This window comes from Podarcis filfolensis (assembly GCF_964270895.1).
Source record: "Podarcis filfolensis genome assembly, chromosome: 4".
In the NCBI taxonomy this organism is placed as follows: Eukaryota; Metazoa; Chordata; class Lepidosauria; order Squamata; family Lacertidae; genus Podarcis; species Podarcis filfolensis.
Window position 1 is genome coordinate 53,637,810 of NC_139607.1, and position 27,905 is coordinate 53,665,714.

Below are 27,905 nucleotides of genomic sequence, written 5' to 3' on the forward strand. Positions count from 1 at the left end.
CCATTCAGATGAGTTTTTCCCCTTAATTTTTTGGGAAGTGGAATGTGAGGTAGGTAAGTTATCTTGCAGTGGTAGAATAAAGAGAAACTTCATATACTTGTGACATCGATTTCCATGCGTTGACCTTTGTTTCTATGTTAATAGCTGCTTAGGAAATGCACCAAAACTCAATTTTAAAAAATAGTTAACTATTTCATGAAGTAGGAAACTGAACAGGCATGAAACTTCAACTGCTTTTTGAAATTTGACATCGGTAACTTAACTCTTAACACCTACGGCTATGATTGAACATGATCTTTTTACAATTAAATTATGCAGGCCAGGTAGAGAATATCTTCCTCCAAATTCTATGGAGAGCTAATTTAAACTGTGTTAGAATGTAAAGCCCAAGTGAGTAAGATTATATAATTTAATCCCCATGTTTACGGATAGTAGTTGTCACTGTTACTTTGAGAGCCAGTATGTCATCTGCCTTGTTTTTAACACAATTTGATAAAGCTATTGTCAAGGTTTTTTTGAAAATAAGTACAATATACCCAAGCTTATTTCAAGGCAACGCTGCAACCTAGAGGGCTTCAGGTAAGATGGTCAGTCTTGGTGAGCAAGGGTCTAACCTGCTCAAGCATGTAAACAATTGCCATATAGAAAAAGTGTGCTTTCTGTGTGCCTCTTGCATCAAAGGGTTTTAGCCAATACCCTTCTCCAAAGCAGGCAATCACATTAATATTGACATGTTCGGCACATAGCATTTACCATTTATTGAGCATGTTCATCTGCAATATCTACCGCTCTCACTTTGTGTGGTGATGATGGTATGAATTTCTACTAAGGTTAAGAACTTTTGTTAAAATGTCAAATAGAATATGGCAAATATGTATAGCAATAGCTAGACATGGTGGAAACATGTTTTTTATATGCACAGTAGCCCTCTACAGCTATGCAGCTGAATAGCTCACTATACAAAGCTCAGTTTAGCTATTTCAGATAGCTCAAAGTGGTGGTTGCTGAGACAAGACTGCTCCTGTAAGACCATACACTATCAATCTCCCTATGTTTTCTATGAAACCCAAGCTACTCCATATTGCCTAAATAAGGAAGAATATAAAGATTTAGAACCTGGCTTCTACAGGAAGTAGGAATGTCTACTCTGTAGCTATAACTCTCAATCCCAAGATGCAGATCTTTTAAATAAGCCACGGCATTCTCTTATGTCCTCTCCAACAGCTCAAAAGAAAGGCAGACTCTGCTATCTCACTTGCAGCAATTAGTTTGTCACAGATTACGTTTGATTGGAGTCAGTAACAGTAGACTTCAGAAGCAATTTTTGATTTAATGATTGGGTTTATCTACACTTATCTGATGTACTGGAATCGATGAGAAGTCACCCCTCCCCATTGGAAACGCTGATGTGAGAACTCACTAGGTTTATACCATATTTAGAGCAAAGCATTCAGGACTAGGGTTCTCTCAAGCTAGCTTGTTTATGCCACCATCAGGTAATTTCAGTTGTCCAGATGGGATTAGATGATGATCAGCAGAGGACTTTACCACCTCTATCAAAGTGAACTGGCGGTGCTTTGGTCCATCAAGGCAAAAATTCTTGAACTAATGTTCTACTGCCACTTTAATTACAAGGTATACAAAATAAGACAACTTATTGGTTTAAACCCCAATTAACAGAGCCGTAAGATTAAACAGTTGCTTTTTATCCTAAACAAAGCCAAATAATTGCTAGTTCTATAGGTACATTTACATTCTGCATGTAGGTTTTGGTATACAGTGCCACTGTCAAAGATCTTAAGCCTTGGCCAGTCCAATCACACCACAAGCTAGACGAGCACCAGCATTTCCAGTTTTCTTGCTCTCTTCATTTCCTCCTCTACCCAGGTCATCAACTTTTTCATGAACCTAAAAAGGGATAGATAAGGTGGAGATTATTACATTAATAAATAATTTGAGGGAAAGTAAGTTTCAACCACATGGTGCAAATGGTCCAAGGCAGGATAAATACTATACATCAAATAATTAGTAATCTACAAATATCATAGAAATAACTAAGTTAGGAAATAAGTTGTTTAGGGGTAGTGGCTGTGTATTCCCCAAGGCTTGCTGCCACTCTGTTATGGGTACTCTACGCACTACATATAGTCAATCAGATCTGGCTAGCTTCCCCATCAGGTTGACAGAACGCTTCCAAATTTGCACTTGCAGTTGAAAAGAACCAGCACCTCACCAAAAGCCTGTACTGAGTAGTGTATAGCAAAATATTTTAAGCGATAATTTTACAGCAGAAACATCTGCAGCTCTGCCCAAGTACATGCAATATTATAACGAACTGCTTCTCAAGCTAGGCTGAGAATGAAGCTTTGGAGCAAAGTGAGGAGCTCCTTAAAATACCTGGGATATTTCTTCACCTCAGAATTTATAGCAAGACTCTGATCATGTGCAGTGATGCTCAGAAGAATTCCAGGCTTCCAATACGCTTTAGCCCATTTCTGGTGCTGGTGATGCCCAACGCACCTACATTATGTAAGCAAGCATGTCTAAGGAGAATCAGAAGCAGCAACTCTGTGCCAAGACCTCTAGCTCTAAGTACTGAAGCAAACCATCCACAGGTAAAAAAATTATATTGATGTATTTTTCCAGAATTTGTAGGGAAGTTGCTCAAAGAAATACTTACCACCATAGTACGCCCGATAATGCAATGTGGCCCCGAGAGAGAAATAATATGGTCCTGTATTGATACTGTTGCTACACCTGAACCATCTGCAGTCACATTTCCAAGATCACCAACATGCCTGGAATAGTTGATTTGATTTTATAAGCAGAATATGACCTGTAATAATTGCTAAATGCAGTTGACTGAGGTGCTACTGTGACACACCACTGCTGAAACATACAAAGCTGGTGCTTTTCAGCTTCAATAACAGGTACTTGAAATATACAGACAAGTGTTAAGAGGATATTATAGCCAGCTCAAGCTGTCTACCCTAATTGTAAAAACTTCCACCAGTGTAACATGCAGTTATGCCTAAAACCGCATTATTCCTACCTGACAATAAGCCATCACTAGTAAAAAATTATATAAAGTGATTGTTAATACTGGACAGTTTCATTTTTCCTGTTAAAGCTATTGTTTTGCTGAGTTTTTATCATGGTCTAAATACTGGAATTTTTGACCCATGTGCTTCCAATAGCTTCAGATGTAATGGCAACACAAGCAGAGGGATTTAGAAGTGTACAAAATTCCAGGAAATTCTGAAGAGTTCAGGTGGGGTCCTATATGTAATTTAGAATGGCCATTTAAACAAACGAAACTTAATTGTAATTCACATGTACACAACTATTGATGCCTCTAATTGTATGGCTGTATTTTGCTTGTTCTAGTAGTGCCTGTATTAACATTTTTATTTTATGCAATGCTGAATAAAATATATGCAGGACAAATCTTTCTGTCTTCGAACTAGTGTGACACAGACTGTAGCACCCTAAATTTAGAAATTTAACACAGGGGACAGGGTTCTTCGCCTTAATGTTTTCTGTGATTTATTTTAAATTATTTAATTTGAGAACACATCAATAACCCTTTTGAATAAGAAGCAGTACTTGACACATCTATTCATCGCCTTTTTACCAATTCAGGAGGCTAAAAATTAGCTGTTGCCTTTAAGCCCTCCACCCCATCAGACCACTCTAATTGACTGTGTTGCAGCAAAAAATCACCGAATGTTCGCTAAATGATTGACCAACAGAACAGTTGCATAACAAGGCAAGTTTGACTTATATTCTTAAGGTCTATGGACAGAAGTATCCTTCAGGAATGAACTGAGGAATCAAGTGAGCTGGGTGCCCACGAATTATGAAAGCCAAACGCATCAGGAAGGATGAGCTATGAAGTAGGATCTGAGGAATGAATAGCAGGTGACAGAAAAAGGACACCGCAGGGAGACAGGAAGCCTTGCACAGTGTCTGCAAACTGAAAGAGGTGTGGACCAGCAGTAGAACAGTAATACTCAGACACAACTGGCAGACTGTGCCACTGAAGAGAGCAACAAATAAGAAAACTTTAAGAAAAATGAGCATTAGTCCTTAATTTCTCCAGCACTAATACATACTCAGCTAGGAGTCCTTTTAGAAACTATCGCTTGAATAAATAAGGGACAGTTTTCTTACTGCTAATTTCCAGTCCAGTTGTTTCTATAGTTATCCTAGAAGTATTACAGTAAATATAAAAAAGGGATGCCCCAAAAGTGAAATACACAGAATTTTAGGTCCCATCTACAGTTTTACATTTGTCTGCAGCACAGGAACCTATCCTGGTTCTTCACTGTGTTGGGAGATAATGCAATGCACTGTTACTTGATGGGAAGCAAGCCATTATATTAGAAGGTAGAAGGTACTTCAAGATCAGACACAAATAGGAAACTGCTTTATACTAAACCTTTCTTCATCTTCTGGTCCACCATGCATTTTCCCCTCGGGATTGAAGTGAGGGCCTGCACTGGTACATCCTATAAGAAGTTACCCGAAGTCAGTATTTTCCCCACATTATGCAAAGCCATATATGATAGCTCTCAGGACTTAGCCTTAAACTCTTTTTCTTTATCTTTTATAAACAATATATTTTATCAGGATGCTTATGAACATAATCTAACACAATTTAAATTAAAAGCGTGAGGGAGAAGATTGTCAAAGTAACCTGTCTCCCTCCCTTTAGAGATTTGAAGAGTTCCTGTGTTTAATGCCTAGACCAGTATCATGCACATCACAAGCTAAATACAAAACTGCTTCCCCAAGAGTGGAAGTGTATTTATTGCTTAGCAATCTAATATTTACATTCTTAAGACACTATTGGCCATATATGTTTCTGTTAGAAAACTTTGTAGGTTGTAAGAGCAAAAGCAATAATGTTACCGTTTGTGTTGTCTCCAAATTCATGGACGTGGAACCCATGTTTTCCTGGAGTTAACCCACTAATACTTCCTGAAACAGTTACAGGTCCGTTACCCTGAAACAGATTAGTATGAATAGAAAGATTCAGACAAACCATCCATTTTAAAGTCCTTCCATCTCCAAGGAAAATGACATTGTACAGAGGAGAGAACCAATTCTTCAAGCAATACATGCTTAAGTATGATCCTACAGTAGAATGTTGGCATAGTACTCAGCATGAACCTAGAAAAATCTTACTGTCTTCATCTGAAGGCAGCCCTGTTTAGGAAAGCTTTTAATGTTTGATGCATTACTGTATTTTAATATTGTGTTGGAAGCCGCCCAGAGTGGCTGGGGAAACCCAGCCAGATGGATGGGGTATAAATAATAAATTATTATTATTAATCATCATCATCGTGCCTACAGTCCCACAACTGGATTTTGGTGGTGTATCAAAGAGGTGTATTTGTTTGGAAACTTCTTATGCACACCTCCAGTGACAGACAAGGGTGTGATGCATGCACTTATGCCAAAACCAAGAATGCAAGGTTTACACCTAGTGACCTCGATGGGATGCCTGACATTTAAAGCTGCTCATAAAGCAATGCTCATAACCAACAGCAATTCAAGTTGCTTAGTAAGTGTACATTTTGTAAACTACTCCCTAGGATGCATTATAAACTTCAAACTGAAGATACAAATCAACATTTTGTTTCTGATTAAACTAGATTTGTCACAATTCTGCTTTGAGTAGCATTTTATCTTATTGGATTCACACAATCTCATTTTAATAAATGCATTCAGAAATGAAGCATTTCCCTGATAAAATGGTTAAACCTGACTTTTCATTACCGCTGATAGTTAATTATATTTATTCCCTGCAATTCACAATTATAAGAAAGAACTTCAGGTCATGCATACGATGGAGTCTCTTGCTCCCCGGCAGTCAATGACCATTCAGGTTCCAGACTCTTCCAGAGGGAGGGGGCAGAAAAAGCTGCTAATGTATTTCAGGTGTTGGCTGACGGTGAAACAGTGGATCCACAAAACCCTCTGCTGATCTATAGAATCTTCTGGCATAGCTGTTTAGTCCAACAGCAGTATTATTTAAGGTAGGCAGAAAGTGATATGTCCCATTTCAACCAGGGCCTCCTATGTTAGTAGTAATATAATGAAATCTAGACAACATGTCAAAGGTGCACATTGGTGTGTTTTTTAATTTTCTGGTTAGCTGTTTAACCAAATAAACATGCACATTAAATAGCCTTGGGCAAAATATTTCACAAACTTAGCTATGAATGTTATGCAAGTCTGTGCTTACATTCCACTTAGGCAAGTATTTATCCCACAGCCTATTAATGTTGACTGTAGTTATTCACTCACTTCAGAGACGATTTGTTCACAACAGCAGGATACTGCTACATTAAATTAGAAATTGCATAGGATGCAAACCTGCTGAGGATGACAAGATGTAGCTTGAACTGTAACAAATAGTTTCCAGACTTCCACACCGCTACATAAAAAATATTATATGGAATCCAACAAAATCACTACACCAGTATACATTACATGAAAATTAAAGAGTATTTTACAGGGATATAGTTATTTGGAATAAAGGCTGTGTTGTAGTTTGTAAGATGTTGTAATCTATCTTGAGGATCAAATGATCAAAAAGCACAAATGTTCGAAATCATTTTCATCCTGCTTGCAATGGACTGCACTGCACTGGTGTCAGTGAAGTCTCCATAGAAATGTCTATAAGCATGCAAGTATTTCCAAAGATACAGCAAAGTCCCTCAAATAGTCAAGCACCATCAGAACTTTTGGAGTCTAAACCGTGACACTAAAGGTTAAGGTTCAATGAATTCCATACTAGTTCTGAAATATACTGCCAAATGCAACAATATATAAATAATTCTTTTCTATCAAATTCCCATGTGCTCTCTCACTTAATATATTTGAAACTAGAAATAGTCATGGTGTCAATAAGGCAGCAATAGTTGACATGGTACTGTCCTGTTGTTCCCCAGCCTGTCCAATGTTCAGGAATGATGATCAGGGGCCACCACACTGGCTACCCACCTGCCATAATGTATTGCTCTGTATATTACATTTACAGTCCTGCTAATATAGTAATATAGGCCAGCTCCCTCGGCCTATAGAGCGAGATGAGCACGCAACCCCAGAGTCGTCCGCGACTGGACCTAACTGTCAGGGGTACCTTTACCTAATACAGTCTATTAAACCTCTTTGAACCAGACATGCTTTCTTCATAGTTAAAGGTAACTAGAGTAACAGATCTTTCTAAATGCATTCATACTATCATCTATAGCAGCTTTAAAAAAGATATTTATACATTTATTAAAACCTACAGGGCACAAGACATTGGGCATGACATTATGTTTGCTGACTGGGAACAGTTATGGACTACCGGTATAAAGTTTACGGCATGTAATGCCTTAAGAGAGAACATTATGAAAATGATCTACAGGTGGTACATGACCCCAGTCAAGCTTGCAAAAATTTATCATACGCCCAATAACAAATGTTGGAAATGTAAGGAAACTGAAGGTACTTTCTACCACCTTTGGTGGACGTGCCCAAGGATCAAGGTCTTCTGGGAAATGATTTATAATGAAATGAAAAAGGTGCTTAAATGCACTTTCGTGAAGAAACCAGAAGCCTTCCTCCTGGGCATGGTAGGCCAATTGGTGTCAAGGAAAGATAGGACGTTTTTTATGTATGCTACAACAGCAGCAAGAGTACTTTTAGCAAAGTATTGGAAGACACAAGAGCTACCCACACTGGAAGAATGGCAGACCAAGGTGATAGACTATATGGGACTGGCTGAGATGACTGGCAGAATCCGTGACCAAGGGAAAGAGACGGTGGAAGAAGATTGGAAGAAATTTAAAGTTTATCTTAAGAACTGTTGTAAAATTAATGAGTGTTAAAATGTCTTGGGTAATGCAAAATAGAATTGCAGTGACAAACAATTGGATATGAGAAAAAAGATTTAAAGAAAGTGCTATAAGTAATTGAAATTAGGGGTTGCTGGAAAGATTTAAAACAGGGATGCAGAAAGGGGAGGTATGGGGAAGTCGCTGAAAGAAGGATTAAGGAAAAAAAAGGTTAAGAAATTATACGTGTTTATATGTTTGTTTGTCTATGTATTGTGATGTATTGTCTTTTATTATGTGTTGAAAAACCAATAAAAAATTATAAAAAATAAAAAATAAAACCTACAACACATAAAATACATATACACAAACTTTCAAAGATCTAGCACAAAGATCCTCATTCACTATTAAATACTTCATAGCTATGCTTCTGTCCTGCTATTCACATTATTTCAACGACGCGTTACATTTTCCCCTAGCTTATGCGTGTACATCACATGAACAAAAACCTAAGTAAATTCAGCAGAGGCTGCAAAACCTGTTTGCCCAGGAGATTAGAGTTCACAATTCTCACTCTTCTTTTTTCTCCCTCAAGAGCAAGTTGGTTTAAGTTACGCTTTCCAGCAGCCATGACTCAGCATATTGTCCCTTTTCTTTTGGGCAGGGAGGACAGAACCTGGTTTGCAGCACATTTCCCTTTCTTTGGCTATGTATATAATAAAGAGAAAGGAAAGAAACAGGTGCCCCAGAGCAGCTATGGGCAACGTTTGCCCAACGGTGGCGCCAAGAGGAAGGGAAAGTGGCAGCCTGAAAGAGCCGAGATACTCATTCTACCGGTCCTGACGGAGGAAGCGAGTTATTGCACCTCAAAATACCTGCGGGTTTAGATTTTATGCAGAACTGGAACGAACCGTTTCCCCTTCCCTAGAAGCCTTCCCCACGACTTCCATCCCCTAAAAAGCCCACGAGTTAGCTCTTACGCCTTTTGTTTTGTAAATGGGCTGAAGTTCATTGGAACTCGCCCAGCTACCTTTTATCTAATCTGACCTCTGCCCGCCGCCTCTATCGGAGCCAGGTCACGCTAGGCAGAGGCCGCACGAGAGGCCTGGCCTGATGCCACAGAGCCACGGCGCCTGCTCTAGCTCCCACCGCTCGGCCCAAGGCTGCAGCCCCAGAGGCGGCGCCGTTACCCGACAGCGAACCCGGCTGACAGGAGCGGCCCTGACTCCGGAGGGAGGGCGGCCAGCGACCTTCAGCGCGCAGCTAATACCTGAGTGGGCGCAACAGCCTCCTCCCGCCTCCCAACCCAGCCGCCTCGCGAGGGAAAGCCCGGCGGCGGCGCGCAGCCTGGAGCGGGACCAGGCGGGCGAGCAGCCTCACAGCGCCGGACACCCCGAAGGACGGGGAGCCGCTCCCTCAAGCCCGGCACTCGCCTTCTGCTCGAAGAAAATGACGCCTTTGACGGGGGAGTCGCCAGCCATGACGCAAACAGCCTTCTGCACCGCCATGTTCCCGCTCGCTTCAGAACCACCTCCGCCGCAGCAGCGCGCACGAACCTGACACCTCGCACTCGGAGCGCTTGCGCGACTTCAGCCGCCGCCCCCTCGCGCGTCGCTTTCTTATACCCTCCGGTTAGAGTTCCTCCCTCCCAATCGCGGCGCTCGGATCGGCTTCTACGCCCGCCTTCGCGAGACGAGGCGACCAATCGCCCGGCCGACGCTCTCCCGCCTTCTCCAACCAGAAGGGGAGAAAAAAACCTCGGCCCCTTTATCCGAGCCAATGGCAGCTCGAGCGCCTTTTCTTAGTCAGAGCCTCGGCAGTGCGAGGGGGCCTTGGCAGGCCTCCCGCCCGGAGACGTCTCCTATTGCCCGCCCTGTGTGTGGCGGGCGGGGAAAGAGACTCCTTGTTCTACCCCCTTGGCAGTATTTCCCTTGGAGACAAGTAGAAGCGATGCTCACGAGTGGCAGCCGAAGCGAATTGGCCGGACGAGGGAGGATCACGAGGTCGGGCTGCTCCCTTTTTCGCCTCAGGCATTCAGGTGACTGGTGCTCAGAGACCAAGGAGCAAGTCAAGGCCTGTTTCGGAGCTTGACCTATTTGGGTAATGTCGGCTTGGCAAATGACTCTGTTTCCGAAAGCGCGGGGCTGATGGACCTTAGCGTTTCACTTTGACAACCTGAACTTCACTGGCTTGTCCCTTTCCACTGGACAAGCATCTCCATCCCAACACACACACACACACACACACACACACACACGTGTATATGTATATATATTTATAATTATATATGTAGGTGCTATATTATTTCAGTGCCACCTCTACTACTTATTTCACTAGTGATGTTTGGTGAACCAAATCAGATCTTACCATTCTAATCTCATCTGACAGCTTCAAATACAGCCATACCTCGGGTTAAAGTAGCTTCGGGTTAAATCTTTTCAGGTTGCAACCCGGAAGTAATGGAACCGGTTACTTCCAGGTTTTGTCGCGCATGCGCAGACGCTCAAAATGACGTCACGCGCATGTGCAGAAGCAGTGAATCGCAACCTGCGCGTGCGCAGACGCGGGTTGCGTTCTGCTCAGGATGTGAACGGGGCTCCGGAACGGATCCCGTTCGCATCCAGAGGTACCACTGTATTACAAAAAAGAAAAATCATTTTGCAGGCGCCATAGCTCAGCGCTAAAGAAGGTCCCAGGTTCAACCCTCCACATGTCCACAGCAGGCTGGAAATATTCCATCTAAAAGCCTGGTCAGCATAGACAGTACTACTATACATAAACTTAATGGTCTGATTCGGTAAAAGTCTGTTTCCTATTTTCTGGGGATAAATAGCCAGAATGTACAGGCTGATCTGTGACGGCTACATATGCATGTATTCATTAGTTGTATATGAGCTGGGAAGGCTTAATTGGTTGTGTTTTGTAGCATGTGCTAGAATAGGGGAAGGGATGTAGCTCAGTGGTCAAGCATTTGCTTTGCAAACAGAAGGCTCAGGTCCAATCACCAGGTAGGACTAGGAATGCCCCCTACGTGAAACATGGAGAGCTGCTGCCAGTTAGTGTAGAGATAATACTACATGGACCACCAGTCTGACTTGATATAAGGAAGCTTCCTTTGTTCCTAATGTATGTGTGGTTTGCACATGAATTTGTATATGAATTTCAAAACTTACAAAGCAACCGTGCAGGATAATGATTTGACCAAGTGGCTCAGAGAAGACTGAAGTCAGGGTCTCCTGCAATACACATAATGCCATTTGCTTATACAAAGGATATTTCATGATGAGGAGATAGTCATTATGTGCAACCAGTGGTTTTTTTTCTAGAAAAATAGGTTCTCACCATGAAGTTACAGTAAGTGCCACACTTTTTAACTGAAAAAAGAGAGGTGCCACTACTGCATACCCTTGAGTGCCCCCTGAAAAACACATACCATGTGCAACACATAGCTACCCACTTCCCCATCAACTTTATGGTTTCTCAAGATGCTGGCTTCCATGAGAGACACAGTTGCAACTATTATTGTAGGTTGTGAACATTGGAGCAAACATGTGCTGTGCCCATACCTTAGGCACTAGTTTTATTGGCAACATAATGTATTCAGCTGACTGTACTAGCATTCACTGAGAGAAACATTTCTTAACAGTACTGTCATCTCATTGTTCCTGGGTGAGGGCCAATTTATGCAACCAGTTTTGCATGCTAAGGAAAGAGAATAAGCCATGAAGAATTCAGCAAATGGCAATGCGGTTGCGTGACTGCTCTACATACTGCACCACAAACCCAGCTCACAACTCAGCCAAACATTTATTTATTTATTTAGACCATTTCTATGCCAGTTAATATACAGAAGTATCACTAAGTGGTTTACAGAAAACTAAAGCAACAAAAATGCTATAACAATACAGTTGAATATACAGTAAGCCCTCAACATATGTGGAGGTTATGCTCTGGAGATCATGCCTAAAGCCAAAATCACATGTAGTCAAAACACACTGGGTGCTGTGGCAGGTGGGATTGCCAAAGGATTTTCTTTTTTCCCAAATGCCCACCCACTTTTTTTTTCTTGCCAAGTGCATGAACCTGAATGCACATAAGTTAAATGTGCATCAGTTGCAGGCTTACTGTAGACAATGTTAATATAAATGACTAAAAAATAGAGATGCACCCTCCCCTCTTATCCTCCTGACCCTCGCCCAGGGCACCACTCATCCACCCTAGCTCTCACATAAAAGAAAGTGCTTCTTCACATAGCACTTAACGGTGGCTTATGGAACTTGCTCCGACAGAACACAGTGCTAGCCATGGACATGGTTGGCATTAAAAGAGAATTGGGCAAATTAATGGAGGACAAGACTACTGATGGTCAGAGGCAGCAATGCTTCTAAATACCAGTTGCTGGAAGCCGCAGGAGCTTGCGTCCTGCTTGGAGGCTTCCCACAGGCATCTGGCTGGTCACCATGAGAACAGGATGCTGGACTAGATGGGACATTCCTATGTTCTTATGCCTCTTACCAAAGGCCCAAACAAACTTTAAATGTCTCACAAATAGAGGGATTGTTGCTGACATCACACTACTCTTTCTAGGCTTGCTTTTTATGGGCAGGCACCAAGGTGGATGGAGCGTCCTCTGGCTGCCCACAGCAGTGTCCCATTTAGCAACCAGCTTCACTCTCCACACCCAGTTCCAGATGCAGCAGGTTTGGTGAGTTTCTCAAGAGTCCTAAGGATGGCAAGTCGGACACCCCTCTACACATAGGTCTCTGCACACCTCTCCACCAGTTGCTGTTTTTTAAACCAACATATCCCTCAGCTGATTTCCCACGTGCAACTAAAAAATAAAAATCACAAAGCTATTTTGAAACTTTATAGTGACAAAACTGTTTTGCTAGATGCTGAATTCATGTAACCTTAACTTGGTTAGAAATTATTCCTGGCTCAGTATTTCTGAATTTATTATATGTTATCTCATTCTCAAAGAAGCTCAGTAGTGTGGTGGATTTCTTCAATAACCACACCATTGTGATGTTTAAGGCAACTTTACTTAGTCATAACAGCAGCTGCTGGGAGCCCACAAAAGTGGAGTTTACAGGCCTTCACAGGGGTGTACCGAGGGTCAAGGAGAGAACTGCGCCTCCAGCTCCACTGGCGTTGAGGAGGGGGCAGCTGCTGCAGGGCCTGGGGGGGGGGGTGAGCAGGCAGGGTGGTGCCACTGCAGGTGGCAGCACTACAGCAGGTGAGGTAGAGGAGTGACAAATTTTACTAAAATAGAAGGGGACAGAGGAGGAGAAGAAAGAGGGGGATAAATAAAAAGAAGGAAATAAAGAGGGGGGTGTGGGGGAGAAGAGAAGAGGATAGAGGAATGGATGAGAAAGGAAAATCCAGCAACGAAAAGATGTGTGCAAAAACAAAAAGCAAAGAAACAGAAGAAGGGTATCTGGAAAAGGGAGCAGGGGCAGAAGCTTTCATGGACCAGAGGAACCATTTGATGCTCCTTTATTTTTATTTAGAAGTGAATCTTCCTGTTGAATGTGCCAGTGGTGCAGCTAAGTGATTTTAGAACCTGGACTTAATGGTCTTAATGCCCTCACCACCACCACCATGGCTGTGTGTATTGTTTCAAATGAAGCGAAGCACAGAATTAACCTCTCCTTTCCTCTCCTCTCCTCCCCTCCCCCACTCCTGCCTCATGATTCCATGCTTTATAACTTATTCTACATTCCTGATATGTCACAGCAAACAAACATTTGCCAAACCAGATAAAAATGGGGAAAGAGATACTCTTAAGGCTCCTTGCCAAGGGTGTAATGGGCACAAAGGAGCCTAGGTATGCCTCTGAAATTATACAGATCTTATATAGCGGCGTTCTCTTGCCTTAGCTTTGCACATGCGTAGAAATTAAGTACCGTTCTCATTATCAGAGCTTTATGCTTTAATCAGCTACATATACAGGGTGCCTGCTCTCTATGAAACTAGCTGAAGTCTGAGTTTTTCCTGCAGAAACATTCTTGACACATTCATAATACACTCGATGAGTAAGCAGATTATCCTATCAATATCCGTTCACACACTCTTTTATATCTCTTCCCATATCACCACATACTGTATACAAGAGCCTTAATCAATTAGGAAAAGCTGTCATTCCCTAACCCTGTATGGAAAATAAGTGGTACAGCTGGGTAATTTTGATTTCTGGACTTGATGGTCTTACTTGTGGTGGGTTGGGGACACACTGTAGACTAGGATCTTTTTGAATGGCTGATGAAAGTGAACAACTAGATTTGTTGTGAAATAAAATAAGCAGAAAGAAAAGCCTTATCCTGAGCCAATAACCTTTAGTCCCCTATACATTTATGACCTAATATCCTCCAGGCAAGCAAAGCCATAAAACAGGTAAAAATGTACAGTACATTGTCCTAGACACAGATTGTTTCTCAACAGAATGCTTTCTTTTGGAGGTGGGGGTTGAGAAGTGGAAACCAATGTATTAAATAACCCACGTATGGAAGGTACCAATCACGGATGGCAAGAAATCATTCCACAAGTATGCATCAAGAAAGAGTTCACAGTGCATCCTCCAATTCATCTTATACCACAGCTCACTGGTTTAGGCAGGAAGTATCTATGCTAGAGGCAACAAGCTCCAGGACTCCTTCCTCGGACTTGGATCCCCTGACTGGCAGCAAAGCCCTTTTTTTTTCTTGGTTGAACAGGGTCTGAAGGAATGTTCCAGTCATAAATAATCCAGTTCCACAACCCCGCAGGAAGGAGGCATGCAAGCTTACAGGAAGTAAGACTGAGATACCTCATACAGTGGTACCTTGGGTTAAGAACTTACCGGTAATTCATTCTGGAGATCTGTTCTTAACCTGAAACTGTTCTTAACCTGAAGCACCACTTTAGCTAATGGGGCCTCCTGCTGCTGCTGCGCCGCCACTGCACGATTTCTGTTCTCATCCTGAAGCAAAGTTCTTAACCCGAGGTACTATTTCTGGGTTAGTGGAGTCTGTAACCTGAAGCGTATGTAACCCGAGGTACCACTGTAGTTCTGTGAAGGACACAAAGAAAAATGGCAGGCAGGGAATGAATCCCACCAGCAACATATAGGAAGTCAAGCCCTGCATGGGGCAAAAGTAACCATTTCAGAAAGAGTTGGTGAGATGAAGAATAAAACCCAGTCCTCTTGTTCAACAGAGCAATACACTTGACTGCATGGTCATGGAGATAGACAGAAAAGCACATGATGGGGCTTTTACAGTCTCCCAGTGGTCTTATCCAGGATATGCCTTCTTTCCTCCCCCAGTGCCATGTATGGGATCATCATAACATAAGCATATGAACAGCCTGCTGGATCAGGTGAATCACCCATCACTCCAGCATCCTGCTGTCACCATGGCCAACCAGGTGCCAAAGGGAAGCCTGTAAGAAGGACCTGATTGCAGCAGCACTCTCTCAACTTCTGAATTGTAAAACAAGCAAATGTTCTTATTGAATAGCCTCAATGATGTTGTTTTGAAAACCAGAACTAAAAATAGAAAAGTAGGGTTGCCAAACTCTTATGTTGCACCAGGGCTCTTGTGCCTGTGAAAACTATGTGGTAGCAGAGGAATACTGCCTGCACTCTGCATCCTGGCATTCTCATGCTAGGATACTTACGTGTTTGTTAAACTGTTCGCAAAGTTACAGGAGCCTACAGCATTAAGGTGGCATTACCACAAAGGAAGTGCTGGAGTCACACTGGCCATTGCTGTTGTTAGTCTAGTTGTCAGTCTACTGTCTTCAGAATTGCACTGGGAGTGGAAAACATCCTTGCTCTTGTCCTTGTTGGAAGGCTGCCTGGGAAAAGATGAGACACTGGGGCAGTAAGGAGTAAAAGTTAGTAAACAACTTCAACAGGCTTAGGCTCTGTAGGCGACAGTGAGCAAGTAACTGAGATAATGCTGCCACCCAAGTGCTCTTCCCTTACCTCCCTACTTCTTGGGTGGTATTCCTCAATGCCAATATTCAGAGCTCTGTTTGTTAGTAATATATAGAGATAATACTTTCCAGTAACGTATGCTGACCTGCGTTGGAACTCTTGTCTGTTCTTTCTGTTTGTGCTGCTCTGTGTGGTCATGCTCTTACCCAGCGCCACGGCAGAAAGGGCCATGGCTGTTTGGTCAGCAGTAGCAATGGAAAGAATGACTGCTGTTTTCTCCTGTAACAATCCTGTCCTCATCCAGGCAACAGCACTGAAAGATGAAATCACACTGTAGTTCTGCAGTCCTGTGCAGAATCAATCAATCTCATTGAAATCAATGAGATTTCCCAGTAATTGCACAGGATTACAATGCAGGTGAGACTTTTATTCAGTTGGAAATAATTCATGAGGGAGCATTCCCTACTTGACAGCTATAAAATGTGACTCTCACAAATGGTTGATAACATCTGAAACTGGTTTCTTTGTGATTAAGTGTACACAAAATGTGATGGTAGAATGAAAAAATTATAATGGCAATTCTTCTCTCTCACTGTGTGTATGTGTTCTGCTTTTAGCTCAGTAGCTAATGGCAAGAAAACTTCTGAAGTAACTACTATGGAGGCAGAAATAGGGAAAGTATTTTACAAAAGGAGACTGAATGAAGGGCCAGCTCCAGGTATGGACAGAATTGGGGGTGTTCAACTCAACTTCCTTTCCAGAGAAGGAAGTTGGTCTTCATCAGGCTGATAGTGAGGCTGAACTCCCTGCAGGCTTGGGCAAAAAGGTTGATGAGTCTCTCTGTGGAGCTTCCTCAGAGTGTGCTGTCAAGGCTGCATCATCTGCAAACAGCATCTCTCAGATATGAACCCACAACACTCTTGTCTTGGCATGGAGATATGCCAGGTGAACAGATCCCTGTTGCTACTTGAATACAAGTATATGTCTTCTTGCAGGTTGTATGCTTGTAGTTCACAAGAGCCTCACGCTTTGCAGCAATAACAGGCTCTGTGTCCTTTATGCCAGCCTCAAACCAGTTGGGGCTCTGCGGTTCTCTTTTGCCAAAAGAAGACATAGCTATGTTGTAGGTTCCCTCTTTGATGTGGTTTCTTCAACCTGTCTCTAGTGCTCAACAAGCAGTAGTGCTTATTCAACAGAATCAGAAAAGCATCCACAAAGTTCAGCTATGACTCTTGTGGCAGTGTTTATTTGAGACCACACTTTCTGTTTTGTGCTATAGGTCCTCTTTGGCTGGAGGAGGATCTTGCTATCTGCCAAGGACTGATCTTTGTCACAGTGGGCACTGTGATAGCTCAGTGTAACACAAACACAGTTCAATGCCGATCACCTGGTGACAGTCAAGCCCAGCTGATGCCAGTGGCCTGACCTTGGCTGTCTCCAGGATACTCATCATTTTGCCTTGGTAGAGAAGAACATGCCACCCAACCACCTTAGGATCTCTCTGCTGGATTTGTGTAGGGTTTATTCCTTGGCCTTTTCTTCTCCCAAAAATGTCCTACAAGGCAACGGATGGAGTTCATTCCTCAGAGTTTATTCCCGAAACCTTTCTCGTGAATGAATATAGCAACAAGGCAGCAGAGGTTTAAGAAACCACCTTTTTGACGGTTGGACCCTCTCTTGGTCCTGTCCGCTCAGTCTGCTGGAGCCTGCCTTCACCGAGGGTTTAAGCCCCTTTGGCTATCCTTACCTGGTTTAGCTGGCTACTCAAAGACGTTTCCTGGGGTGTGGCCACTGTTGCATGCTGACAGCTTCTAGGAGCCACAGAAGAGAGCTGAATGCATTAGTGAAGGAAGGAGGGGGGAGTACAGGGTGCACTGGGCACCAGGGGGTATTGCATGCTGGCAGTGGGGGCTGTAGGGCATCATGGGGGCTGCTGGGTGTCACTAGAGCAGCAGGGGAGCTGCAGGGTGGCACGGGGATTTGCTGGGCACTGCAGAGCAGGTGGCGTCCCTCAAAATGCCAGTTTAGGAACTCTTGGTGATGTTTCCCAAAAAAGCTCAAAAACTTTTGCAGATCCCCTAAAGAAAGCTCAACAACTCTCTGCCAAAGTCCCCGGCCCCAGGTGCCAGCAGGGGTTGCTACAGTGGGAACTGAAAGTGGATGAACTACCCCAAAAGGAGCAAAATGTGTCCCCCCCACCATAGGTACTGCCGCTCCCCTAACATCCCATGCACAATTGTATATTATACAGTGCTTTTTACCAGAAAAAGGTGCAGGAACTCCCACTTTTTTTTGATGGACAACAAATAAATTGTTGAGCTTATTTTAGGGGGGGGAATGCTTTTTTGCGGGGGAATGCTTCTTCGCCTGATTGCCCCACCGCCAGCATCACTGCGACTGCATTACAATGTCGCCTCAGAAACAAAGACATGAGCGGCATGCAGTCTGAAGCCTCCAACACGCAGCTCTGGGCGCCTTGCCACTGTACAGCTGCTGTATGCTACAAAGAGGTGCCAGAACACATCAAAGAGGTGACGGAACTCAGTTTGGGTGAGTCCCGGCTGGAAAAAAGTCCTGCTATTATAGTAGAATAACTGAATGAAAGAGATCTGGGACAGAACATTCAGCCAAAGGCTATTGAGAAGCTGGTAATTGCATGAATACAAACTGTATTTCCTGCATGAAGCAACATGCCTACTAGTCATAAGCATCACAAATAAATTCCCGCTGAAAATCATGAAATGACCATGACAGAGGCATAATCCAGCCCTTGTCTGTATCTCAACATGCATTGATGGCAAAAGTCACAGGTTGAAAACTGCAAAATTATGAAAGAAAGCATGAAAGATCTAGCAGAGTATATTTTGTGATTCAGTTCCTGCCTCAAGCTCTTAGAACAGGTTTCACCAACATGGCACCCGTGGGCACCAGTGTCCCCACCAGTACCTCCTATGCCACCTACAAAAGGTTTCTGTAAATATCCCCACCACCACCCCCCGCCAAATCCACAGTGGATGAGATACTGTTTGCTTTTGCTGCCTAGGGCTGCAACCCTATATGAGTCCGCAACTTAGTGCATTCAACTTTACACACATTGCAAAAAATAAAAGGTGTGGGTGTTCCAGGAAAAATGAATTTGGCAGTCCCACCCACCATTGAACCCAGTGGGTTTTGACCATATGTAATTTTGGCTTTAGGTGCGATCCCCAGAATGTAACCCTGACGTAATTTGTGGACTTACTGTACTCATTTACTAGGAAGCAAGTGAGCATAGGATTTCAGTCTTTCAGTGCCTGTTTACTCAGAAATAAGTCTCATTGTGTTTAATGAGGCTTACTATCTAGCAAAGTGTAGTTAGGATCAGTCCTTTTTTTCTAGAAAAATAGGTGCTGGTACTCACCATGAAGTTGTTACAGTAGTGCTACACTTTTTAACAACAACAAAAAGGTGCCAGCACTGCGTACCCCTTGGGGGGAAAGCAGTGGTTAGGATTACAAACTTCATCTGCCTAACGTGCCCTGCACAAGCCCAGACTGTTAGGATGATTTTTTTCCTCCTTGTTGTTTTGCTCTACATCCAGTGTGAAGATGATTTCTGGAGAATTCAAAAGCTTGCGGGCACTTTGTGAAATTTAGGTGGTCCCAATAGAGATTATCCCCCTATTGTGGCTTTTTGAGCGCCCTGCCCCCATTAGACCAACATCCCTACCTTACGATTTTTGTATGTTACTCAGTTATCTTTTCAAGTCAGCTGACACCTCTCTACTTTGCCGTAAGTACAAAGTCCATCACAGGCGAAACAGACAAGAACAAAGTAGAGATTTTCATGAGAAATACTTGACAGCTACCAAGCTATGGGCACTGCTCTCTGGATTCAGTCCACACTACTTATTTTGATAATTTGCTTGGACAGGAGGAATATCTGATTTCCTTGAAATCTACAATAGCCTCCACTTCCCCCAGAAACCTTAGAGGAAAGCATGCTTTCTCTTGCTAACTATTGCAGAAATTTCCAGAATTGTTTCTCCCCACTCACAAGTTTCAAACATAACAAATACAGAGGAAAAGACTGAAATTAGTTTCCTTGTGCAAACAATGCAGGGCTGGCTATAGACTGCAAAGTGAGAGGGAAGACAAGCCAGCCAGCCAAGACAAGTCCTCCTCCTTTACTACACTGCTGCCATCAAGTGGCTATCTCTTATTTTTCTCTGGCTGCTTCCATTAAAACAGTGCTTTAGCCTTCTAGACCAGTGTTTCTCAATCTATGGGCCAGGAAAGAACAGTGGGAGTCAGCCGTAGTCCCTCTTTGCTTGCATGCCCATCTTCTTACAGCTTCTTACAGTCAGCAACAGCTGCCCCCATGCACAGTGCATAGGCATGTGTGCAAGCACTAGGAGTTGGAAAAGAAAGACAAGGAAAGGAAAGATGGATGGACAGTGTGGCTGACCAACTGTGAGGGAAGGAAAAAAACAGAAAAGAGGGAGACGTAAGTGATGATCAGACTAACATGCCTTGCAGCAACACTTTCATGACTGTTCGCCAAATGTGGACAGGTCTCCCAATTAAGACCCTGCATTCTGTGATACCTGTTGCTTCTACTTTACCTTTAAAGGTAAAGATAAAGGGACCCCTGACCATTAGGTCCAGTCGTGGACAACTCTGGAGTTGCGGCGCTCGTCTCGGTTTACTGGCCGAGGGAGCCGGCGTACAGCTTCTGGCTCATGTGGCCAGCATGACAAAGCTGCTTCTGGTGAACCAGAGCAGCACACGGAAATGCCATTTACCTTCCCGCTCAAGCAGTACCTACAGTATTTACTGTATCTACTTGCACTTTGACGTGCTTTGAAACTGCTAGGTTGGCAGGAGCAGGGACCGAGCAACGGGAGCTCACCCCATCGCAGGGATTTGAACCGCCAACCTTCTGATTGGCAAGCCCTAGGCTCTGTGGTTTAATCCACAGCGCCACCAGCACCCCATACTTTACCTTTAGCCCTTGGCTATTTCCTCTTCAACAATGAAGTCCAGTTACTTTGCCTAGGCTCCAAGGATTTTTATTATTATGCCTCTGTTCCACTCCCTCTTGTCTGCCTCAATATGTGGTTTGTTTTGGTTTTTTTTAATCTTTAATAACATTTTATTTGTATTCTTTTAAATATACAAAGATATTTTTTGATGGTTATGATCCCATTTATACAGGTAGAGTGAAAAGCCACCAATCAGACTGCTAAGGATAGGGTAAAATGTCTTCTGCCATTGGTCTGTCTAGCTCATTGTCTCCACTGATTGGCAGTGGTCCTCCAGGGTTTCAGCCAGACTTTTTTCCAGTCTTACCTGGAGATGCCAGGAACTGAACCCAAGACCTACTGCATGAAATTACATGCTCTGTCATACAGCTATGCCCTTCCTTGTTAGTAGATGAATGGTCTCCAATCCAATTTGACCAAACCCAACCTTCATACCTCCCTTCAGAATACTGGATATCAATACATTTGAAATTAAATACCTTACTTGGATATAAGACCTGTTGAATTCAGTGGAACTGCCCTTTGAATAAATATCAGTAAGACTGGCATGATGTACTTAACTCTTTACTTTCAACTGCAAATTGATTACCGGTAATTTCAGTAAGCATGCATCTTAGAAAGACTAACAACAATTATTATGGCATGAGTATTCATGGACTTCCCACTTCATCTGTCCACAAAAGCTTGTTCCACAATCATTGTTAGTCATTTGCTGTAAAGTGGTAATCCCACTGAAATTCATCTACTTTACATTAGTACTGAAAAATGTGCAATAGCCATTACCAAGAAAGAAAATGAAACCTAGGAAATCCCAGCAGGTGGCACTCTTTGCCTCTCTAAGTGCCAAATTCTGTTTTTCAATCTTTGCAGTAGGTGCCTTTAAGTCATTGCCCTACAAATATACCACCCATCCCACTGGATTGTATCTGCGATGCAAAAAAAAAGTATAATAAATTCCAAACAAACAAGAGCAATCTCAGTGTTTGAGATTGGAGAATAAATGTAAATATATTTATCAGTACATTTCAGACCACCTCCAACATGGTTCATGGAAGAACAGGCCCATTCAAACATTACAGTCACCAGGTGAAAGCTCCCAAAGGTGCCTGGGTGGCGTGCTTGAAAGGCAGAAGAGCAGCACAAACTCTAGGATGGAAATACGCTCTCCTATTTGCCAGAATTTGGAGAGAGTAGAAGGTAATACAGGAAGTATCCAGAGATGTGATCAATGCCAGTCTAAGTATCCCAGGCCACAGATGCACGCATACACAGGGGCAAGGATCCAAATATTTACATGCATGGGTGTGCCTTCCATGAATGAGATAACTCATTTCTATTCATGGAAGGGACTGAGATCCAGTAGACTCCTCACTCTCCATGAGGATATTTTTGCAGGCTCCTGCTGTTGCTCCAGGGGCTTACCAGCATTTCAGAGGTAAGGAGGAAATGACAAAAATCGCCTACCGCCTTCCTCAAGTGCAGGTCAGGATCAAGCATAGTGCATTCTACACACACATAGGGGTTGCTCAGATTCTACTTCTCATTGTGGCCCCTGATTTTCTTCTTAAAGGTGACAGGGGACCCTCTAGAGTGGTATTCAAGTTGGCACAAAGGGCTGTGGCTGCCTACCCCTTCATGTGCAGATGTGACTTGGCACATGTGAAGTGGCCTGATTAGATCTTGGTCATAGTTGTCTCTTCATCACCACCCTGGTTCTGAATTCTACCGGCTTGGCAGCACTAAGAACTAAAACTCTTTTTTTAAAAACGAGAGAAATAAAAGTAGTGTAAAATTGTTGGAGTTCAGTGTTAAAAGCAAATGTGGCAAACACCAGTGGAAAAAGGTGGGCGTGCGTATCTTCTGTGCATTCAATGTATTTACTGGATTGTGGCTCATGTTGCTAAAGCAATCTTCTAATAAACTACGCTGCAATCTGAAGCTCCAACACTTCTGTATGAGCAGGGGCTTCCCCCTTGATGTTACAAGTCAGAAAAACCACAGAACTGATTGCTTAACAGTGAAACCACAGAGAAAGTGAAACAGCAGCCAAAACCAAGCTGCAATTTCAATCAAACACCAGTTATAGGTGAAGTAACAGTGACTTGGGTTTCCAAAGAAACTTGGTATCTTCCAGGGTTATTAAACGGAGTCAACGAGTTCCTGAATCAGTAATACATATATATTAAATTAGTCAAATGAAATGATTGCATATTTCACTCTTAGCTCTTCATTTCTTCACTGATAGAAATAACTAGTTATACTTGCAAATAATATTGCATCATTCTCCTTGATAAGCACATACAAGCCATCACAATTATAACTGCAGCCCAATGAAGCATGAGGCTGTCTGCGTGTTTGCACTTTCATGATTTTCTTGTTCATCACAGCTGCCTCCTCCTACCTGCCCTCTGCCAGCTAAAACCCAAATCATTCTTTGAGCTCAAGGGTGTGGAGTGTGGTAGCTTAGCAGAAGGAGCAACTGAGTTGAAGGGATAACTGCCATGTACATTCACAAACTTTGCTCTAGTTTTTTGTGTGTTTTTTTCTTTTTTTGCTTACACTATATATTGAGAGGCAGGGCAGAAGGATGAAATAAATGAAGATTGATTAGTCTCACATACTTTATGTCTTTGGTTTGGGGAAAAGACACCCTCTTAAAAAAAAAATCTTAACTTGTCACGAATCAAGGGTAACTTGTGAATAATGAAGAGACTGAAATGCACAAAAAATATACAAATATATCATAGCACTCAGAAAGTATTATACAGTATAAGAGAATGTAAGTTGACAAACTGAATAATTTATCCCATGATTTAGTCAGTGCTTTTCCTTAGGCAACAGCACAAAGCGAGGTCAGGAAGAGTCAGCAGGCTGCCTGCCTGGGTGTGTGGAGTGGCTCTAGTCTAGAATCCAAAAGCACATCACAGCCTCCCATACTGTCTTGTTGGCTTGCAATGTGGGGCAGAAGAATAAAAGAAGACCTGAAGGCTCCTGGTTGATCCTCTAGCACTGAGAATGTCAGACAGATTTATGAACTTTTATCCTTTCTTTGCTGGGCCTAGCATCAATGGGTGAGTAAATCTTGGTGCTATATATATATATATATATATATGTGGCAGTTTTATTACTCTAACTAGTTGATTTGTTCTGGAATGCATCCTTCATGTATCAGCATCTAGATATTGCTGAACTACAACTCCCATCATCAATGGCCATACTGGCTGGGGCTGATGGGAGACTGAGTCCAACTATATCTGGGGCAGGAGTGGGGGACGCATACAGGTTCCCCATCTTTGCTGTAAATATAGATTTAAAGGATGCATGGGGTAAAAGTACAGACCTTTGCAATATAAAGATGTTTCACTTCCACAGTAAGAATACAATAACCAACATTTCACACACTTGTCCCAACTCTTCAGAGAAATGCAGAAAGTGCTATGTGCTAATCACAGCTTTCCATTATATGGATATTACTAGTTAGTAGCTATTCTGTATTGGTCATTGAGTGGATGAACACAAGCAAACAACTACAGCAGCAAAATAAATATTATAAAGGACAGCTGCCCACCATTCCAGGATTAAAGGCTGCACTCCTTCTAGAGGAAAGTCCTATTCAACAGAGTAGGACCATTGAGTAAACATGCCTAGAATTGAGTTACATGTCATTAAAAACTTTTTAAACAGACCAATCCATGCTGCTGTAATACTATTTATTACAGTTTTCTACATTCCTTTTGGTCTATTATCAAAACATCCTCTGGTCTAAACTACTGACTGTAATATAAAAGAGTCACACGCCTAACTTGTGTTGCCTCCATTATAAAAGAGGGCTTTCCTTTCCTGCTTTTATAGGTTTAAACAGTGATAAGTCCATTTAGTACCACAGTCAAAAGATAAGGGCAGTTATCCTATTCCTGGCATGCACAGTTGACTGAATGAAGGTGATGTAGCAAGTATGTTGTCACCTCTCCTGATTTCAGCTTCCCTAACATGAGGGATTTTACCCTGAGCCAGGGATGGCAAACCTGTCACTCTCCAGATGTTGTCAGATGGCACAGCCAATGCTCAGAGATTATTCAAATTGTAATTCTACATCTGGAGGGCCACAACCTGTTCTAGGCCCAATAAAAGAGTGTGGTTTTTATTTTTGAGAACTAAGCTACAGCCTACTTCTGTCAACCAAGGAAGTTCCCAATCCACTTGAATTTGAAGGGGGAAAGCTTGGATTTATCCTAAAGATTTACCCAACTTCCTTCCATCAAAGGCAAAATAGAGAAGAGGTCAGCACGTTCCTCTTTCTAATGTCCCATTGCTAATTAGGTAATTAGGTAAATTACAAATATATCCTTGCCACTACAACTTTAAAAACAGATTTGCAAAATGCTTTTTTCATCTCTTCTCTGTCCTCATTATTTTGTGTTTGTATATAGTATTATATGCACATATTTGCAGAGCACCATTGCTTCTAACTATATATCCTCCTCAGACCTCAGTTACAATAATCATCTAACAGAAGAACCAGTATTAGAAGAATAGTCTTACTGGGTGAAAATTTAAAGGAAACCAGGTTTTCAAGCTTGGTGATTTCTGAAAGTCAGATAATGTGGCTATTAGACATATGGACTGCAAAAGGGTAATATTACTAAACATATATAAGATTCTCAGCAAAGGCAGCTACAGTCTGTAAACATAAATTGATGGCCAATCTCTCCTTCACTACCAAAAAAGGAGCTACCTTCCCCTTTTTTTAAACCTTAGGCATCTCAGTGAGGCAGTAAGTTCACGACTATGCCTCAAAGGTCCTGGGTCAGTCAGAGCTGGCCAAGTATTCAGTTATATCATGCATAAGAGCAAAGTAACTGCACCTCAGCAAGGTAACATGGCAGATTTAAATTGTAAAAAGCAGCCAAGACAGAATATATGTGTATGCTCTCTGTGGGTGACAGACAGGGTTTAGCCACAACAAACTAAATATACACATATTCCAATTGGAACTGACAGCTTTGCAGGCTCACAAAATGGAATTTGAACACTGTAAAATGCCAACAGTCATGTCAGTCACACCAGGATCATCACACTCCTCATGTCAAATTTCTTGGAATAGAATAAAAACCAATTTTGTTGTGTTGGTGGAGAAGGCAAGAATATATTTGTGCCATAACTCTTATGGATATGCAAGTTTGTTACATATCATGATAGGATCAGTTTAAACATGTATTACTATCCATTTAATGAGCATTAACACCACACAGTTAAGAATTTTCAGGAGAATATTGTTTAAATATTGCATGATTAGTTTTTCTCATTTTTTGTTACTTGCTCCCAAAGCTGAATAGAACAGCACAAGTAGGAGAAGCCATATTGTGGAATGATATAGGGACACGGGTGGTGCTGTGGGTTAAACCACAGAGCCTAGGACTTGCCGATCAGAAGGTTGGTGGTTCGAATCCCTGCGATGGGGTGAGCTCCCGTTGCTCGGTCCCTGCTCCTGCCAACCTAGCAGTTCGAAATAAAGTGAGATGAGTGCCGCAACCCCAGAGTCGGTCACGACTGGACCTAATGGTCAGGGGTCCCTTTACCTTTACCATACAATATGTGATTTAGTGTTAATTATTGTGCATTGCAAAATGTAAGAATGTTACTTATCACCTATCATGTTCAGTGATTTAGAAATGAAAAACAGCAGAAGGAAGCAAGTTTTGTCTCACAATATGATTTTAAGCACTCTTACATGGAAGGAAGTTCCATTGAAATCTATATACCTTACTGCTGCCTCCATATAGGAATCCATTTGTGTGCAGTGGTTCTTCACATGGTCTGAATTTTCTCCACATTGCTGCAAATGTATAAATGGAAAACAAGGGAAAGGCCTGCAAGGCTCAGAGAAAATTGTTAGAACCATGCAACAATGTGCTATACATAAATGTTTCATCACGTAGGGACAGCTGCCACATGGAATAATTTAAAGTGGCCTCTATGATGCAGAACAAAGGAAATGTGTAACTACCCCCTGAAGGCCCTTTCTTTCCTCAAAAAACAGCTTGGGGTGGGGGTGGGGTTGCAATTTAGATTGCTGAAGTGGCAAGGGAAGATTATTTATTATAATCATTGATATCTCACCCTTCAGGATACAAAACCTTCCTAAGCAGCTTACAACTAATATTGATACACTTTATTTTTTTGGAGAAAAGAAACAACACGCCACATCAACATCTCGCAAGCCATAACGATCCCGGCCAGGTGGACAAGGAGGGGACATTCCAGGTGGAACAGGAATCTACTTCTGCTGTCTTATTTGTGTGACGAAACAGGTAATCTGGAATCTTGTTGAAGTAGGTAGTATGTTGGGGAGTGGCTGTTGCAACAGAAAAGCACCGTGCTCTCTCAAACCTGCTTTTCCATACAGGAATGGACCAGTTGGGTTAGGTTACTTTTATTTGCACACAATGTGTAGTCTGATCCTTACATTCAGGGAACAATCAGCAACTCATCTTAGGAAACAGCACAGAAAGCTTGATGAAATCCTGAAAAGATCTCCACTTAAAAGTCTTGTTGGAAGAGAAGGGTCTTCAGAAGGCACCAAAAAGACAACAGGGATGTCACCTGTCTAATGTTTAATAAGGGGAGGAAATTCCAAAGGGTGGGTGCCACAACACTATAAAGTTAACAAAACAAAATTGAATATTAGAGATACATTGTATCATGTCAAATATTTTGGGTTTTGTGAAGAATATGCCTTGTTACACTAGTATTCAATAAACATTACTCAATTCTGTCTGAACACAAGTTTTTGCTTTCTTTATTTCATTCTTAAATAGTAAAGTACTTACAAAAATCTCCAGAGGCCCTGTTAAGTCTGTTACGGTAAAAGTGTATTGAAGCATGTTATTGAAGCTGCAGTGCTTTGTGCATACCAGAATGTAAGCATGCCTGGAACATGTTTCTTATGGTATAAGCTTTCATAGACTGCAGTCTTCCAAGGTGATAATATTTACTTACAAGAATGGCAACTTTGTACTTTCCTCAGTCCCCCTTCAAAGAAAAACAAGTCTCAAACTGGTTACAACGAGGGACCTAAAATGCTGTACATTGCAAGCGCATTATAAACTTTCCTGAATTGGCAAACACCAGT

General features: G+C 42.3%; 1 protein-coding gene and 1 long non-coding RNA gene across 3 annotated transcripts; one reads left to right on the forward strand and one right to left on the reverse strand.

The window, feature by feature from the left end:
* Positions 1-1,606: 1,606 nt before the first annotated feature.
* Positions 1,607-9,477, reverse strand: SOD1 (superoxide dismutase 1). Its single transcript, XM_083611899.1, has 5 exons — positions 9,266-9,477; positions 4,915-5,008; positions 4,442-4,511; positions 2,681-2,798; positions 1,607-1,908 (listed from the first exon to the last, which is right to left on the reverse strand). The coding sequence occupies exons 1-5, from the start codon at positions 9,338-9,340 to the stop codon at positions 1,798-1,800; spliced, it is 468 nt and encodes a 155-aa protein (XP_083468025.1). The 5' UTR covers positions 9,341-9,477; the 3' UTR covers positions 1,607-1,797.
* A 150-nt stretch (positions 9,478-9,627) lies between these two features.
* Positions 9,628-27,554, forward strand: LOC310761756. 2 transcript variants are annotated; one of them, XR_014547702.1, is made up of 4 exons: positions 9,628-9,870; positions 16,368-18,300; positions 23,608-23,844; positions 26,965-27,554. It is a non-coding gene; the product is annotated as an uncharacterized lncRNA (long non-coding RNA). The 2 variants fall into 2 exon arrangements; XR_014547703.1 differs by lacking the exon at positions 16,368-18,300 and having other exon boundaries at positions 26,965-27,522.
* The last annotated feature ends 351 nt before the right edge of the window (positions 27,555-27,905 follow it).